This window comes from Dermatophagoides farinae, chromosome 7, assembly GCF_024713945.1.
Source record: "Dermatophagoides farinae isolate YC_2012a chromosome 7, ASM2471394v1, whole genome shotgun sequence".
Classification (NCBI taxonomy): domain Eukaryota; kingdom Metazoa; phylum Arthropoda; class Arachnida; order Sarcoptiformes; family Pyroglyphidae; genus Dermatophagoides; species Dermatophagoides farinae.
This window is the reverse complement of record NC_134683.1, coordinates 316,701-335,899: the sequence shown is the minus strand read 5'-3', so window position 1 is coordinate 335,899 and position 19,199 is coordinate 316,701. Positions and strand designations below refer to the sequence as shown.

Genomic DNA, 19,199 nt, shown 5'->3' with positions numbered 1-19,199 from the left:
GATTAATTTATTGATTGTATATATGTCAGGCTGGAAAAAGTTCTTTTTTCAGTTTTTTTTTTGATTGGCAGCCAAAAAAACAAAAAGAAAGTTTTTTTGGCCAGACATAAAAATTGAATCTAATTTCAATTCAGATTTTTATTTATCGATCAAACACACACACTCACAAGCAGCGTGTGTGGAACAATAGCTTTTATTATTTTTTTGAGAAAAAATTGTGATTAATGACATAAACAATGAAAATTGTTGAAAAATGTCGATTATCATATAACAATAATCAATAAAAACAACAAATCAATATATAATAATGGAATCACTCAAAAGAAAAAATTGTGCACGTGTATTCTGTTTATTCTTGGTGTGTGCGTGTGAGTGTGTATGAAAATGACTAAAGAATTATCGTCGTATAAGGGCCGATTGATTAATGAGATGAGATGAGATCACATGTATATTTTTGCATGGATTTTTAATGAATTTATGAATGTCAATTTGATCAATTATTCGTCGGTGTATTAGAGGAAGTTGTTGTACCCTCTGTATCATAGATAAATGTATGATGATGGTGTGAATAAGAAGAAGTCATTCTTGGTGGATGTGCAAATGAATATGCTGCTAATGATGAAGGCTTGCCAATGATTGGATTCGTATTAAGGCATGATTTATATGAAAGAATATTATTTGATTCCGATGATGATTCAGTTGTCGATGATGTACTTGATGATGATGAACGAGATGATGATATGATGGCCATTGTTGATGGATTCGGTGCAACCGATCTGGACATTGATTCATTAATAGTCTGTTGTTGTTGTTGTTGTTGTTGGGCATAATAGGCTGCTGTTTGAGCATAATAATTCAGGTAATAATCAGCTACACTTGATGGTTCAACTAATGGATTTGATGTTTGATTAGCCGTTGTAACTGCTGTAGCATTGGCGGCGCCGGTAATTAAATTATGAGTATAACCATTTGTAACCGAGGAAGCCATAGAAGCATACAAAGCTTGTGGAGAATAGATTCCTGTAGCCGGATATGGCACAAAGGGTATCGTTGTTCCTGTTGCCTGTGGTGGTGGTCTGGTAGCCACTATTGGCATTATACGAGGGCTGAGGCTAGACGTAGGTGTAGCCGTTGTCGTAATACGGGCAGAATTCAAAGGTTGATAATAAAGAATGGTTCCCAATGGTGTCAATACCGGATTTAGAGTATCGGGTGGTAATGAACTGGTGGCACTGTTATCTGGTGCGACTGTTGCGATATTAGCAGCAACTGCTGCCGTTTTTCCACCATCACTTAGTAGAATTTTATTCAAATGAGCTGTACTGAGCGTTTGATCTAAACCGGCAGTGGCAGCCATACGTTTTTGTTGATAACAAATGGGTTGTGGTTGTGCTTTTTTTACATCACAAATCCTATTGATAATGTATTGTCGTGGATAATAACAGGCACGATCGACAGCTGTTTCACTATCGAAAACAATGAAACAGAATTCACGTTTTCGATTACGTATTTTATCTTTAGGTGATTCTATGGCAATTACCTGGACAAGGAATGAAAGACCAATGATCAATAGAATGGATCAAAAACATAACAAAAGCCATACATACCGTTCCATATTGTGAGAAATATGTTTTAATATCTTGTTCAGTGATCAATGGATCCAGGCCACCAACAAATACTTTTTTACAAATTGGTCTATATTTAGCACGTTTTAATTCAATTATTTTGCCTTTAATTATATGAACAGGTTTCCGGAGTATAGTGCGGACAGTTTCTTCAGATTGAAATGTTACGAAACAAAAACCACGTGTTAAACATGACATTGGATCATATTTGATATTGATCTCGGTGACTTTACCAAAATGACTAAAGTAATATTCAAGATCATCTGCAAAAAAAGAAAAATAAACATCGGTAATTACAGAATGGTATTAATTGCATGAAAAAACATTGAATTAGAATCGATATTGTATATTGATTTGAATGTCAACTGATCGAATTCTTTCGATCCATTTTGACGGAAAAATTCTCACTAACAGTTCGGGTTACTAATTTTTTTTTTTGATCGATTAGGAACAAAATTTCCATTCGGAATTTTTTTTTTTTTGGTAAACATTGTGTGACAGACAATACTTACATTCAGTTGTATCCCATGGTAGACCACCAACAAAAATTTTACTAAATCACATGGAAAAAAATAGAAAAGAAAAGAGAAATCCAATTCCAATTAGCAAACAAATCCATTAAAAAAAACAAGGAATTAATGATTATCGTATTACGAATTCAATGCAAATCATTGTAATTGCTAAATAGATAGATGGCCATTACAATAAAAAAAAGAAGTTATTTTAAGAATCGAGGACAACAATGATGATTCTGTTATGTCAGAGCCAGACTCAAAATAATGGGTTTTTTTCGATATGATGACAGATGACAGGCAGTCACTTGTCATTCAATAAAAAAAAAGTGTAAAAAAAATTAACTTTTTTCATTTGAATTGAACGAAAAAAACAAACATTAATCAGCATTAGTAAAATGCGTATAAAATCAGTGAAAAAACAAACAAACGCACACACACACACAAGACAAGACAACAACAACAACAACAAGGTATCACCCGAAAATAATATAATCTTGCCGGTTTTTTATAAAGTACAGTTGTCTCAGATTGGTCTGATGCCAAATGATGAAATCGGAATCGTTTCGATTCATTTGTTGTCGTGTCGTGTGTGTCACCTTATAGTAACAAACAAAGCCGACATCATGGATGTTTTTTTTCATTTTTAGTTTTGTTTTTTGTTTTCGCCCGATTCTAATAAAGAAAAAAGAATCTAGTTCTCTAGATTTATTGCATGAATAGTTGCTAGCTAAGTTGAATGATGCACAATTTTTGGTATCAATCAAAATGTGAAGCCTGTATGATCTGGTTGTCTGACATGTCAATGTTTGCAAGAGACATTCGTTTTTCATGTTGTTTCATGGCGTCAATCGCAAGAAAAAAATCATAAAATAAAAATATAAACAAATTAAGACACTTACTTTGGCTCATCATCTTGTTCACGACATTCATGAACATTTTGTTCAGGTTGATCTTCAATGACACCAAAACCATTTGGATCATATGTTGATGGTGGTGTTCGTATTGCTACGGATAATGATGATGATGTGGTTGTTGATGATGATAATGTTCCACAATTATCACCATTGTTATCATTAGAACCGTTGATTGATTGTGATGATTCCATTGATGATTTAACAACAATCGATTGTTGTGGTGTTGTCGATGGTGATTGTATTGATTCACCATAACTACTACTCATACAACCACTATCTGAATCATTGGATGATGATTGACAAATATTCATTGGACTTGATGAACGTATACTATGATTATCAATGTCTTCTTCTTCGGTAGTGGTGGTGGTCACTATTTTTTTCTGTTGTTTTTGTTGTTCGAAATAGCTAACATCCGATAATGATGATGTGGATTTTTTCGTAGAATTTGTATTCCAAATTGGACGTCTTAATCGGCGACGTTTTTGAGCAAAATTATTATCTTGCGTTTGTTGTTTATTGGTGGTTGTTGTCGATGATGATGATCGTTTGTTTCGTTGATTCGTTTGATTAATGGTGGATTCATTAGAAAATTGGTTTTGGGATTTGGCTTTTATCACTTGATCATCATCACTCGAACGTCGTTGTTGTTGTCTTGGTATGTGAATCGTAGATGGTGTTTTTGGTTGTTGTCGAGTAGGAATTTTTCTTTTATCACCTAAAGTTGTTTTAACATTATTGGCAATGATGATTTTTGAATCACGATTATTATTTATCGATTTGAACGTATCAGATGTCGATGAATTATTTGCATTAATGATGGAATCCTCAAATAATAATAATTTCATTCCATTCTGGTCTGATTTCAAAGAAAAAGAAGAATCTTGATTCTGGAAATTTTCAACATCATCACCGGTTGTTGTTTTTGATGGTGAACCGCCGCATACAACTGTCGTCATGATTGTTCCAATAATTCTATTTGAACGTAATTTCATTCCACCATCAACATTATTAATGCTACTACCACTATTATGGTTATAGGTATTTGAATCATTTATTATTATACCACTACGATTTGAATATTGTCGTTGTCGTCTTCGTCTTTCACTGTTTTCATCATCATCATCATTATCATTGTTACCAATTGGATCAAAATGGTTTCCGCCACCGTCATCTCCATTTCCATTATCATTATCATTATTATGTGGACATCGATAACGATTGTTACTAACCATTTCTATTTTGACTTTGTTTTTTTTTTAATCACAAACATAAACAACAAAAAAATGAGAATCAGAGAATCTATAACGATTCCACAGAATTCCGCGTGACCATCGAGAATATTTAGAACATGAGATTATTATTGAGTGAGAGCCAAACACTTGAAACTTTCATTTATTCTTTCTGTTGATGATGATGAGGAAACTGGCAATCTTTTTCCATTTCAAATTTTTCGGTGAATTATACATTACAACACACACACCGTACCGCACACCATCATGGTATGTATAACGCGAATAAATAATACATGTGATTGTAATTAAAAATGGCCAACAAAACAAAAACCAACGTAAACAGATAGATAGATAGATAGATAAATAGATAGTCAACTTTTTTTTCTGGACTTTGGATATCGTGCCGTCAATTGTTAATGTTTATGAAATGATGATGATTCGTGGATCTGGACTATCACCATCATCATCATCATCATCATCGCACAAACTCACTCATTTCACAATGTTTTTGCCGAAAATATTTATTCGTTCCGAAAATTGGATAGTTGGAAACACACACACGGATACACACACTCACAAATACAATCAAAATGGAAAAATCAAGAAAATTGGGCCAGCAAAGTGGGAGTGGTTGTTGTTGTCGTCGTCGTCGTCATCATCATCATCATCTTGGAACAATTTTAATAATAATGATAAGTTGTATATCGTCGTATCGTATGGCACACGGCAAAAAAAACAAGAATAAAATTGCCTACAATGTTGATGATGATGAGTGATGTTTTTGGCAATGTAATCATCATCATTTTTTCAAATGAATTATTGATAATTCCAAATGTAATTCCATCAGTGGTGGATTGAAACTGACCCGGGCGTCATTCGCCGTTGATTCATACGCCAAAACAACAACAACAAAAAAAAAATAAATCGAACGTGAGAATTTGTAATGAGCCACAGCAAACAGAAATTCGAACGAAAATAATTCGACGTACGAATTATGTTTCGGTTTTCTGGTTGTTTTTTCTTTTCAAAAAAGAAAAAAAAGAAAAAAAAATTGAAAAATCAAAAATGCATATGATCATCATCTGCAAAGATCTTTCTCTTTGGATGGATGTAAGTCAGAGTAAATCGGATTTTTCTTTTTTTTCTTTCGTTTTTTTTTGGCATTTTTCTATTTACATGATTTCATCACTTCATGTCTCTCTCTCTCTCTCGCACTGAATTCTGTTTTTTATTATTTTTTTTTTTTTAGTTAAAGAATAACGACAAGGAAAGAATATATCTATTGCGCCTGAACCATCGAGACGATTGTCAGTCAGTCAGAAAGCCAGGCAGCAAAAATCATCATCATCATCAACAGTTTGTATTTTATTGCACCCATACATTGACATAGACATTTTATATAAATAGAGTGTTAAATGGTATGCAAATTAATTTTAATCACCAAGATCATCATAATCATCAAACAAACAAACGAAAACATATAAAAAAAAATAATAATCAAGGAAACATCGTGTGGTACAATTGACAATGATGATAGACAGACATGAAATTTGGTGATCATCATCATCATGATGATGATGAAGTACATAAAGCAAGTAATGAATAATGAAGATTATTTGGATCAAGCTGCATATAACGTTTAATAATTTTTAAAGCTTGACGTTTAAAATTATCTTTATCAATCTGCGTTTGATCATCATTTTGATGGATAATCGGCAATGATTTTCGGCCATCCAATTCAAATATAGAACCATTCAGCGGTATGAATGCAACATAATGATAATCAATTTTAGACAATTGTTCATCTGATGGTAATTCACTTTGACCATGTAAAGAAACATCATGATGTAATTGTTTTAGCAAACTATTTGTAGCAAATGAATGGCCACGTTCTTCAGGAGTATGATCACGATTCTCTTGATAAAAACGATCAATCAATGAATCCGTACCATTCAATTTATCCGAAGCGATTGTATTGATATATGCATGAAACAATGCAACTGATCCACAAGAATTGTGAACAAATTGTCGCATAAAAAAAAGATTTCGGCAATTACTTGAATCCAATGGTTCCAATGTTCCCAATTGTTGATATGATTTCATTTGATACAGAAATATATAAGCAATAATATTGTGACATTCAAATATACCCATTTCATCTACCAGATCAATCGACGGTATATCAATAAAATATCGACCATTCGATGAACCGGTTGTCAATGATCGAAGGTAATCACTCCAATATGTTGGATCCGATTCTAATGGATACCAATATTCTTCTTTAGTGCTCGTTTGATCTTTATCCGTTGTTGTAGACATTATGGACGACCAAAAAAAAAAATCGGCAAAGTATTAAAATGAAAATTGTGATTGTGAAACGAATGAAAAAAAAAACAATTTCGTTGATTAAATCGTTTGGCTTGATGAGTGACACACCAGAGTTATTTTTTAGCTTGATTAGCCCGTCGGTTTTTTTTTTGTTTCTTTCACCAAAATCGAATACCGAAACAACTTGAAAAATGCGTTATCCACTCACAACAACGGTTGACATGGTAATGTTAAAATAGAAAATTTATACAATCTTACTTCGTTTACAAAAACATCGTTGTCCATTATACATTGTCTTCGTGTAATTAACCGAAGTTTTACTGTAAAACAACCGCCACTACCACCAATACTGTGATATTCAAAAAAAAAAAAAAAAACAAAGTAAACCGAATGAAGAATTGATTTAACGTTGAGTAAAAATAGTGATTATGATGATGATGGTGCTACCACGACAACGACGACCGACGATAATTACCACTCGTTGATTAGTGCACAATTGTTGCAGGCAAACCAGATATATACACACAGCATATATTAGATGGCAGATGATGATTATTGATTCACTTGTTTGAATCCATTGATTCAAATCATCAATCATTGTATATTAAATTGAATCAATGATTGAAATCCAAATAATCTACACACACAAAGCTTATCATCATCATTTTGGTCACTTTGGTTGTTTTGTGTTGACCTCGAAAAAGTGTCCACCAGAAAAACTGAATCGAGATGAGTTTTTTGTTGTAAGTAAAACAAAATTTGATTTGTTTGTTCAATATTTTTCAATTGATAACATTCTTGTTTTTGTTTCAAAGCGGTAATCGATCGAATAAAACATTTAAACCAAAGAAAAACATTCCAGAAGGCACACATCAATATGATCTGATGAAACATGCAGCAGCAACATTAGGTTCAGGTGATTTACGTTTAGCTGTAATGTTGCCGGAAGGTGAAGATCTCAATGAATGGGTTGCCGTTAATAGTAAGTGTTTATGCAAAATAAAATCCGTTCTGGTTAATTGATCGGTATGTTTTTTTTCCAGTTGTCGATTTTTTCAATCAAATCAATATGCTTTATGGAACGATAACAGAATTTTGTACAGAAGAAACATGTCCGCTAATGTCTGCTGGTCCTAAATATGAATATCATTGGGCCGATGGTACTACGGTTAAAAAACCGATAAAATGTTCAGCACCTAAATATATTGATTATCTAATGACATGGGTACAGGATCAATTGGATGATGAGAATATTTTTCCATCGAAAATAGGTAAATATTTCGATTCATTCGATTGATTGATTGATTAATTTCCCATATATTACAGGTGTGCCTTTTCCGAAAAATTTCATATCGATTGCTAAAACAATATTGAAACGTTTATTTCGTGTTTATGCCCACATTTATCATCAACATTTCCCACAAGTCGTTCATTTGGATGAGGAAGCCCATTTGAATACAAGTTTTAAGCATTTTATATTTTTTGTCCAAGAATTCAATCTGATTGATAAACGTGAATTAGCTCCGTTATCAGAATTGATTGAAAAATTGGTTGAAAAACGAACTACTACTACTGCCGATATTAATAATATAAATGTAAATCAATCAGCCACTGTTGGTGGTGATAATGTTCAATCATCAATGTTAAACCACCACCATCATCATCATCATCACGTAACACAGCAGCAGCATCATCTTCCACATCCACTTCCGCATGTTGAACACCATCATCTTGGTAATCATACATCAGCAACAGCAAATAGTAATATACCATATACACCACCAAGAATATCTGGTGCTGGTGCTGGTGGTCAATCATCAACCTATCCATCACATCCACCGCCATATTATCCTCTGCAACCATTACCACCAAAACCACCACAAGCCCAACAACAACAACAACAACAATATTATAATGTTCAACCACCACCTGCTTATCATCAACATTTATCACAACAACAACAACAACGTAATATTGGCAATTCAGGAAATGCTGGTGGTGGTAATGGTGGTATAGCCCGGTGATGTCATCAATGTTTAGATTAATTAATTAATTAGTGCCTTATTTGTCATAAAAAATAACGGTTTTTGTACGTATGTGTGTGTGTGATATATTTTATTTCATTATTCAAATTAACTAGATTTTGTATAAAATTTTATTCAAATAAATTTTTTTTTCGTTTCGCTTCACTTACATTGTTTTATTGTGGTGGTTGTAATTGATCACAAACCAATTGACCACCAGAAGCAATCATATCAGTGGAATAATTTTGCAGAATCATTCGAATACGTGATGGTTCGATACCAAGATTTGTATGGATATAATCTGTCACTGCACGTACGGTTTTTCGATTATCTGGAAAATCCATTGATCCAATTGATCGCAAATAAACCAATGCAATTGGTTGTTGTTCCTGATTATCACCAATTGAAATATATTGATCCCCGACAATATGTACAGCAACACGATCAGCTGTTTTATTACGTAATGTTTGCGATAATAATCTGGCCAACATTGGACCAAAATTATCTGGTATTTGTGTCCGAGAAATTGTTGTGAAAATATGTAGAAAAGGCATGGTCGTTTTGGTTGTTTATTCCAGAAAAAAAACGTTTTACAATGATGATGATTTCAACAAGGTCGAATTGAAGTCAGTCAATCAGCCAGACAGTGGAAATATTGGTTAAATGAAATTGATTGAGAGAGTAACATTCAACATAGCAATCATATCACTACTAACTGCTTATCATCATCATCATCATCATCAGCATATCGGTGATAGTAGTGATTTAAAATGATAAATGATAATGCCATCATCATTATATATTATGGTTATTGCAATGTGAGATTTAATAATAATAATCAAATGGAATGAGTGAAATGAATGAATGCATGGATGTATATTTATCGAAAAAAAAAATTGAAACAAACAAAAAATTTGATGATGAGAGTAAGTGATGGCACAAGCAAATTCCAAATTGGAAAAGCGAATTCATAAGTGGCATTTATGCGATGATGATGATGATGATTTATAAATGTAAATGTGATATGTTGTTGTTGCACAATCCAAAACAAGATTGATTATTTGTTGGTTGAATTTTTTTTTATTGTCTTGGATCACGTGGTGTATATGGTGGTGGTGGTGGATCATTATTTGTCGTTGATTGTGATGATGGTTGTGATGTAAAATGTGATTCTGGAGATGGTGGTTGAAATAGCTGTGGATGTAGTATTGGATATGTTGATGGTGGTAAGGGAAATGTATGATGTTCAGGTATAACATCTTCATTCAACAGGCTATTTTGACGACGTAATTGCCGTAATGGTCGCAAACCGATACGATTTGTACCTGATGTCAATGTGATTGTATATGGTTGATAAGCGACAAATGCTGATGTTGATGGATAAAATGTTTGACCCAATGATCCATAATTCGTTTGTTGACCTAACGTTGGTGGTGGTGGTGCTGTTGGTACCAAAACCGGCATCGAATCACTTGCCATGTGAGCCAATTTAAAACGTCTCAATGCAGAATTCGGTGGGGGTGAAGTATTGATTTCTTGAGATGATGGTGGTGGTGGTGGTAGATCTGATTCTGATTGTATTGATTGTGAACGATTTCGTGATCGTGGTGCCAGCGATTGTGGAGCTACAGGTGTAGAATTCGTTCGAATCCGTAAATATTGATATTGTTTACGATTATGATAAGCACCGCCAGCATGTCGATTTTGATCACGATTCTTGCAAGATTGAAAACAACAACGATAACAAATGCAAAGGAAAATAATGAATGCCACCAATAAAAGTGTTGTGCTTACAATCAAATAATTGGTAATATTATCCATTGGACAATTGGTTTCATCACGACCATCACCACAATTATTATAGCCATCACACACATAATGATTGGAAATGCAACGAAATGAACCACAATCAAATTCTTCATCAATATCACAAAGATCAGCTTCACGAAATGATGTCAGAATGAGTTCGATTTCCACTTTTTCCTCTTTAGGTAAATAGGTTTTTGTTGCAAATTCAATCAATACACCATGATGAGCAACGTAGGCAACAGAATCACGTTCACTATTGATGCGAATGTGAGAAAATGTTCGTGTAAATGAACTATTATTTATCGATATCCGCAGCCAATCAGTACCAGGACGAACACGAAGCTTACGTAACGTAACAATCAGGCCATTCGGTTTCTTTGGTATGACCAGAATTGAACATCGAAGCCGTGCACGAAACACATTTTCAGGATCAACAATTAATCGTACAGCTGATGTATCATACCCGGTATCTACAACAACAGTTTTACCAACATAATCAGCATCAATACGTAATACATTGTATGCATCATCATTTTTATTTTTGATAGTGGATGATTTCAAGTCAAAGTTTGATGATGATGGTTGATGTGGTGGTTCAATAATAACACCAGATGAAAATATATCATCATCACGATTTTCATTTGGAAACTGAACATTTGCATCGAAACGTTGACAATAATCTACTAATTCAAATGTTTGATATGCATTTACATTGGTATTTGTAAGACGAAATGAATTAAATGTTACAATCCATAATATGGCTAATAATATCATATGTAATGATTGATTATCCATTTGAGTATCTATTTTTTTTCGCTTTAGCTTATTATCACTAATGGGAAAAAAATCGGGTAAATAAACGCCAACGGATCATTGAAAACAAAAATACATACCCGAAATATATTGATTCGAAGATATTAATTTGAAGAAGAATGGAAATTTTACCTCTCTTTTTAGTTTCGTCCAAACAACAATGAAAAAAAATTTACATTTTCAAAATTACGGTAAACAAATAAATTTTTTAGAGAACAAAAAAAATCATTCAATTTGATACATTTGATCGATGATGATGATGAACATTTTTTATTATTATTTCACACAAGTGATGAACAAATTTTCTTTGCTTTTTGCTTCCAAACTCTTTGTATGTGGCAATAACAACGTAGCTACTACATGCATACATACATTCATACACACACACAGATTCAGCAAATGATGATATTATGGCCAAGTAGAAAAATGAAATGATAAAATAACCAAAGAAAATCAAATCAAACGAAATAATAAATTTGCAAAATAACAAAAAAAAATGTTGTAAGAAATAATAAACGAAACAAACTAAATCATAATCATCGACAAATACGTAGCTTTTAAAGAGCAATCATCATCATGAAATCCAAATTTCGAATGATAACCAAACAAGCAAACAAACAAAAAAAAATCATTATCATCATTCGTATATATTCGATAATAATGATGATAATAAGCAAAAAGCAAATAAGAAAATCGATATATCGATTACTTTCCACCCCCCTCACTCTTGTTTTTGATATAAATGAAAACTTTTTTTTGTGTTATGTGCAATTAACACTTTTAGATTGATAAATAAAATCTGACAAACCAAACATGAAAACTTTTCCCAAAAAAAAAAAAAAAAATTAAACCAAAATTAATGACAGATTATTATAATCCCGGTAGTAGTGTGTTGTAATACTTGAAGATACCACACACACACACACACTCAAGAGTCGATCGATTGATTAATGATGATGATGATGATGAATTATCATTTATTCAGACAGCAAAAAATTTATAGAAACACACGACCCAACAATCACACAAAATTGATCAATCAACCAATTCATTCATCAAAGAAAAAAAAATGTCAATGTTGACGATTTGTTTATTTTAACGATTCAAACAGAAACAACAACAACAACAACAACAAGAGCAACAACAGTGATTTTACAGTGAATCACACTGTATTTCATTTTTCAAGATTCAAACGGAAATTTTTCTCTGTCTTTCAACAGGCAATCCTCTGGTATCCACAAACGTAAGAACATTTAAATTTGAACCAAAAACAATCAAAAATTTCTTTTTTTTTAATGATAAGAATGTAATTTTTTTTTATTGACACATGGACAAATTATTGATTCATTGATTGGTTATCATCATCAACATTATTATTATGGAATGATTGAAGATCACGTTTTAATCGTAGACCTAACGATTGTGCATCCATACGCCATTGTTGTATTTGTTCAAGAAAATGATCTAAATCTTTGTTCATTTTATATTCTGTTTGTATCAAATGTAATTGATCTTTAATTATATGAATATGTCGTCGTAGTTCGCTAAATTGTTCTCGTTGGCCACCATCTCCATTTGTTTGTTGTTTTGCTTGATTTAATAATTTTTCAATTTCATTTAATGATGATTCTACGCGTCGAATGTCGGCATCAATATTGGCTTCGTCATCCACTGGTTGTTGTTGTTGTTGTTTTAATTTAGAATTATCATCCACCACTGTTGTTGATGCAGAATGTATGGCTACGACAATCATCATCATCGTAACGGAAAATAGTAAATGTTTTCGTTGCATTTCTATTGTGTTGTGTAAGCACGACGACGATGAATGAATGCAGATGATGGAATGGCATTTTTATATAATAATGATGATGATGATGTTGATGATGGTGCTTATCAATTCATCATAATGCAGGTTTTAAAATTCAAAATTTGTTGAATTTTGGATTTAAAATCACAATGATGATGATGCTGGTCAAGTCATTTTGTTTGCTGGTTTTTTTTTGTTCAATAGAGCAAAATATTTAACAAAAATGTTAATTGAAGTCCATATTGTTGATTTAATTGATTCAATGTTTCTGACATGTTTGCCAGTATTGTATTGACAATTACTTCAATACAGCATAATACAATAAATGTAAATGTTAATAATAAATGTATGGATAACAAGAGAAAATTCATTCTGACGATGATGATGATCACACAGTATAATCACAGAAAATATTCAAACCACACGAACAAACCAGAACTAAACACACACGTGGAAAATCACATGAAATAATAATTGGTCAACACCACCACCACCACAACAACAACAACAACCACGAGCATAACCTTTTACCCATGTGTGTATTTTACATTTGGATTTGAAAAAGATTTTTTATTTTATTTTATTTTTTTGATTGCCACTGTTTAGTGGTTTTATTTGTGTGCGTGTATAGAGATACTTTTGTTGGTAAAATTCGAATGCGAATGAAACACACACACACAACAAAAAATTGTAGTCGTTTGTTGTCAAGATTTTTAGTTATAGCTAACTAGCTAACGGCACCGGATATATAACACACACACACACACACTGATACATGTGTAATCCATTAACATAATAGATTACTGCGTGTGTGTGTGTGTGTGTGTTGGTCATGTAAGATTTTCTTTAAATTCACAGGCTTATTGATTGCACACTGTTTGACCAAGGCCGGTTAGTTTTTTTTTTTTTTTTTGCTTGCATTTACGTAGCTTTTAATCATTTTGTTTTTAAATGGCGGCCATTTTTTTTTTGTTGTTGTTATTATTAATTCGTAAATTGTGAAATTTTTCCATTTTTTAATTTATTTACTTGAATAAAAAAAAAGCTATCCTATTCAAACAAAATGACATTGATTAAGTTTAGTTTATTATTACGTTCGTCACTATTTATTGTTGCTGTGCGTATGTATTATATCATCGACCATGATCGCGATGTTCTCAATGATGATGATGATGATGAAAAGCAGAAAAAAGAGAGGAAGAAATAATATAACTAAATAATTTTGCTAATTTGTGATATAATGTGATTTTGATCCAGGAACATATCAATTATTTGTCTGGATAAATGAATGTCTCATTTCTTCGTCTGATGCTGATTCATTTAAACATTATCATTCCAATAACCATAGAGTCGTAATGATTCTAATGGCCAATTTACATTGGATTTCATTGCTGTTCCATTTGATCGAGCCAATGTTAATGTTATAAATCGACCATTTAATCCACATGGCTATGGAAAACAGAATTTTAAAATGCTATTTTTTCAATGACATTAACATTACCTGACAACGAATCCATTTTCGATCAGATTTTTTTGCCGATGAAAATTGTGGTTGACCACTAATATTCGATACATTATGACGATAGCATACAGTTCCATCATCATCATCTTTGTCATTTGGACCATCATCACTATTTATCATCGGTGGTTCATTCTGAACTCGAACTATAAATGGAGCCATCATCGATGAGCCTTATAATTAAAAAAACAAACATCGGTTAAACTGATTATCAGGTACCGTATTGCACTTACGTCGTGTTTGCCGAAAACTAAAACCAGTCATATAGATTGGTTTTTTGAATTCATATTGTATCCAAGCCAGCGGCTCAGAACTACCTGCTACTTGATTTGATGTTGTTCGTTTTGCTTTTTTTGCCATATCGACTGTGTTCAAAGAAAACGGATTAATAAATTGACCAAATTTTTTGAATCTTACTTCGATTCTGATCCGATGGTCCAAAATGATCACGAGTAAAATATAGAAATTGTGTTTGATTGTGCGCTTTTAATATCGGTTGTCGGCTTTGATGATCATAGAATCGACAATTACCATTTTGTTTGTTGATTCTAATGAAATGGTCGAATGATTTAGGAAAATTAAAAGGATTGAAATTGGTTATGACACACTTACTCAATACAATGACAATCTGGTAGGCTAAAACATTCGATTGAACACGATACAATCGATCCTTTAGGTGGATGTTGTCCAGTTCTACGATCAAAATCTAATTTACCATAATTTCTGGCCATATATTGTTCACGAATTCCGTTTGTCGATTTGAGCCATCCAGGTTGATGTTCAGAATCCTAAATAGAAGCATAGACAATTAGAATTAAATTATTAAAAAAATTATTTTGATTCTGACCTTGGTTCGACAATCTACGGATCGATTTGATGCAAATATCAATATGGCCAGATTCAATACGAATAACTTAGCCATCACCATCATCATTATTTTGAAACAACAAACATGCACACAAATACAAATTCAGAATGAAAATGGAATGTCCGATCGACTATTGGGATAAATGTGAAGATCTTTCTTTTTTTCCATCCAAACAGAAATTGCTGATTGCAGGTTGTGATGAATAATTTATCATTTTTAGATTACGGTAATGGAATGGGTAATCATGTACATTTTTTTCGGAAGAAAAAAAAGAAATGAATTATCTCATTTACATTCTCAACAACAACATCGTCGTCGTCATCATCACCATCATTATTATAATCAGAATCATAATCAACAGAAAAAAAAACAAATCACCGTAAATGGAAAATGAGTTTGGCCGTTGATAATAATGTTTGAAATAGCCAAACCAATCATGTTCGAAAATTAAAAAAAAATGATTCTTACAACGCCATCTATTCAATATGTAATAAACTAATCGATTTTTATCCTTGATTTCAAAAATGCAATATTGCAAAATTGGACAAGAAAAGAGATCCAAGCAAATTCACTCGATCATCATCACCATCATTCATTATGTGACACATGTGACATAAATTAATAATAATAATATGACTCTGGTTATATTCAACTATGTCACATGGTGTCGAACGTGGTGAGGTTATTGTCGTCGTCGTCGTCGTCGGTGTGTTCACAAATGTGTTCATTTTATGTATGGTTTTTTTTTACGGCGGCATTATGGATGAAATGGCAAAAATGATTGCCCTGCTGTTCGAGCATCTCCATCATCGTTGGTAATAAATTCTCAAAATGAAAATTAGTAATCCTTTACTACGAAAACAGCACAGCTGCTTTGTAGCGGGACCAAAAAAAATTTGGCCAAATGTGTGTGTGTTTTTTTTATGGATCTATCTGTGTGTGATTGGCTGGTTTGAACAAAAGCCAAATGTGAATTTGTCGTTGTAGTTATTTTGGATGTGTCATTTATATGTGTGTATGGTTGGGTTCAATCGCTATAACGGTCGCTTTTATTTATTTATCTATTTTTTTTGGCATCGAATCAACGAAATGTTTGTATTGCTTGTACGAGTATGTCGCATATGCAATTTTTTTTTCACTCATTTTTCTGGTTTGTCATCCTGATGATGATGATGATCAGATAGATCAGAGAAAAAGAGAATTAGAATCAGAATAATTTTCCAAAATGAATTTTTTTTTCGATACTTGTTCAACATTGTGTGTGTCTGTGATTGATCATTAAAAAACATCAAAGACATTCATTCAAACATTGTCGCTATCTGTATCTGTATCTGTGTGTGTGTGACCAATCAAATTGAAAAAAAAATTCGTTACGATTGAAATAACTGCATAACATTTTTGTTGTTGATTTTTTTTTCGATTCGCCTTGGTGCTTACTGCTGCTGGTGTTGATGCACATTTACTGATACGATCCAATGGCCATAGCCCCCAAAAAGCCAATGAATAAATAGGTAAGAGTTACGCATACGAGTATGTAAAAATGGTTGATCATGAATAAATGAATTTGTGGCGAAAAAAAAGACCATTTCAAATTGATCCTTTTATTTTTCTCTTTTTTTTCAAATTCAACAAAATCATTTGTCATTGTTATATCACTATTACTTTCAATTTTTTTTTCTACATTGATCATAAATTGGCCATTTCCTATCCTTATGAGTTGTCTATCTGTTTTTTTTTTGTTTTTCATTGGTGAATATCTTGAATAGGCTTGTTGCTTTTGAATTTAAATTCATTGATTTTGATTCATAGCCAGTTTTGTCGTTGATTATGGCGGTGTAAAGCACGTTCCATTTTTTTGTTGTTGATTGGTTTGGCTTTCGGCACATCAATTTGATCGATTCATCATGATGGATTTGAATTTTGAACAATTATTCGGGCTTTGATGGCCTTGTGTTGCATTGTTTTTTTCGTCAAGCTAAACATCATCCATTGCTTTGCTTTCCATTCTTCTGTATGATTATCTGCATCGAAAGGGTATAATCTGTTGTCGTCCACAATCTAACCGACAATTTTTACAAATTCATTTTATGATTATAATGTTGTATAATTGTTGTTGAATGTTGATTCGTTTTCTCATTTTTCTTTTTTTTCTCGAATTTGACATCCATTGCCCCTGTAGCCATAACGAATATCTTCGAATCAATTGTCCACACGCACACACACATCGCCATCATATCACATCACGTTATCAAACCAGACGATCATTGTGCCTCATCAACAGGCCTTATCCGATAATAATAAAAAAAACAAAACGAGGCCTTCACTGTGTCAATTTGTCATCCGGTGTTCTTGGTTTGATGACAGCAAACAACCGACTAACCAAACAGCCAATTTCTTTCGATGTGTGTGTGTTTGAATGTTCACCTTGACCTTGAAGATTGACCGTCCCTTTTTTATGGAGAAATGAAAAAAACATAGTTTAGTTTCAAATAAAACAAAACACATACAACTGACCATTGATTCATAACGAAAGTGAATGTTGCCGAATGATGGTGGTGAACGCTTGAATTTTCAAATCTAAAAAAAAATATCGATAAATTAAAGTCGCCCTTTCTCTTGCTCATCGATAAAACCAGAACGAACGAACAAAATAAAGAAGAGACAACCATTCGCACGTACGAGGAAAAACCATTTTCATTTGATGACAACAAACCAACCACCAGTAGAAAAGCAAAACAGTCGTGGTAACCATCATCATCCAGATATCTAATTAACAACGAAAACAATCTGGCCAAAAAACGATCAATATGAATTGTTGGGCCTGGTGGTTCCAATTATGGCCCGGCATTATTATTTGTTTGCTTCCGTTGTTTTCCACCATTGTAATCAGCTTACCTAGTCAATCTTCTGTCAATATAGCTGATTATCAATCCGAAAACAATAATGATCATCATCGGATCAAATCGAATCGTGAACGTCGTTTTCTTTTCTCACCATCATCTTCATCTTCATTATCATCATCAGCAGCATCAGCATTATCATCTAGTCAAATGAATGATATTATAGATGAAACAAAATTACCATTATTATACATTGGTGAAGTTGATCTTACCAATCATCCTGATTGTAATCGTTGGTTAGAACCATCATTATTTGAATGTCAACATCGATATGAAAATCATATTTATCGTAAAATATCAGAACGTTATGAATTATTTCATCGTCGTAATCAATTATCAGATATTCATCATTATTATCATACCACTACTACCAGCAGTAGCAGTAATAAAAAGAAGGATAAAAAAGAATTTAAATTTCAAATTAGCCGGAATGATGAATATATTAAACAAGCATCTTGTTGTGGTATGTGGCATGCACGTGATTGTGTTATACGTCGAATTATTGAACAATCGTCATCATCATTGCAATTACCGGATGATTGTCCAAAAAATTTAATCGAATTATATCAACGTTTACCCAATGAACCATCAGTACGTGAATCGGTTTTGGATTATTGTTCGGAATATAGTGATGGTTCATCAATTTGTCGCCAAATTTCATCATCATCAGAATCATTTCATCATTGTCCACAATTGTTTATTATATTTTCATCGATTATTATCTGGTGGTATTATTATTACAATCATAATCATCGATTCATTATCATTATTTAAAATTTTTTGTCAACTTTTAATTTTAAACAAAAACATCCGCCGAAAATAAAATTAAAATTTTTTTTTTC

At 32.6% G+C, this 19,199-nt stretch overlaps 6 protein-coding genes across 8 annotated transcripts; 2 read left to right on the top strand and 4 right to left on the bottom strand.

The window, feature by feature from the left end:
- Positions 1–135: 135 nt before the first annotated feature.
- On the bottom strand, positions 136–6,608 carry LOC124497146 (uncharacterized). 2 transcript variants are annotated; one of them, XM_075732550.1, is made up of 5 exons: positions 5,860–6,608; positions 3,040–3,417; positions 2,138–2,178; positions 1,608–1,888; positions 136–1,540 (listed from the first exon to the last, which is right to left on the bottom strand). In XM_075732550.1, exons 1-5 carry the CDS (start codon positions 6,606–6,608, stop codon positions 494–496), a joined length of 2,496 nt encoding a protein of 831 aa, XP_075588665.1. In that variant the 3' UTR covers positions 136–493. The 2 variants fall into 2 exon arrangements, with proteins under 2 accessions (XP_075588665.1, XP_046916720.1); XM_047060764.2 differs by lacking the exon at positions 5,860–6,608 and having other exon boundaries at positions 3,040–5,367.
- Positions 6,609–7,096: 488 nt separating this feature from the next.
- On the top strand, positions 7,097–8,805 carry mats (MOB kinase activator-like 1). The gene is made up of 4 exons (XM_047060766.2): positions 7,097–7,360; positions 7,433–7,599; positions 7,661–7,888; positions 7,944–8,805. The coding sequence occupies exons 1-4, from the start codon at positions 7,347–7,349 to the stop codon at positions 8,639–8,641; spliced, it is 1,107 nt and encodes a 368-aa protein (XP_046916722.2). The 5' UTR covers positions 7,097–7,346; the 3' UTR covers positions 8,642–8,805.
- On the bottom strand, positions 8,712–11,928 carry LOC124497152 (uncharacterized). Of its 2 annotated transcripts, XM_075732551.1 has the most exons (4): positions 11,344–11,928; positions 10,415–11,282; positions 9,739–10,327; positions 8,712–9,146 (listed from the first exon to the last, which is right to left on the bottom strand). In XM_075732551.1, exons 2-4 carry the CDS (start codon positions 11,243–11,245, stop codon positions 8,818–8,820), a joined length of 1,749 nt encoding a protein of 582 aa, XP_075588666.1. In that variant the 5' UTR covers positions 11,246–11,282; positions 11,344–11,928; the 3' UTR covers positions 8,712–8,817. The 2 variants fall into 2 exon arrangements, with proteins under 2 accessions (XP_075588666.1, XP_075588667.1); XM_075732552.1 differs by lacking the exon at positions 8,712–9,146 and having other exon boundaries at positions 9,446–10,357; positions 10,436–11,282.
- A 616-nt stretch (positions 11,929–12,544) lies between these two features.
- On the bottom strand, positions 12,545–13,723 carry LOC124497163 (uncharacterized). Its single transcript, XM_047060781.2, has one exon. It carries the CDS (start codon positions 13,053–13,055, stop codon positions 12,600–12,602), a length of 456 nt encoding a protein of 151 aa, XP_046916737.1. The 5' UTR covers positions 13,056–13,723; the 3' UTR covers positions 12,545–12,599.
- Positions 13,724–14,068: 345 nt separating this feature from the next.
- On the bottom strand, positions 14,069–15,766 carry LOC124497159 (uncharacterized). Its single transcript, XM_047060778.2, has 6 exons — positions 15,437–15,766; positions 15,202–15,377; positions 15,007–15,137; positions 14,823–14,954; positions 14,572–14,762; positions 14,069–14,519 (listed from the first exon to the last, which is right to left on the bottom strand). The coding sequence occupies exons 1-6, from the start codon at positions 15,521–15,523 to the stop codon at positions 14,391–14,393; spliced, it is 846 nt and encodes a 281-aa protein (XP_046916734.1). The 5' UTR covers positions 15,524–15,766; the 3' UTR covers positions 14,069–14,390.
- A 2,498-nt stretch (positions 15,767–18,264) lies between these two features.
- LOC124496899 (uncharacterized) lies at positions 18,265–19,199 on the top strand. Its single transcript, XM_047060462.2, has one exon. It carries the CDS (start codon positions 18,265–18,267, stop codon positions 19,129–19,131), a length of 867 nt encoding a protein of 288 aa, XP_046916418.2. The 3' UTR covers positions 19,132–19,199.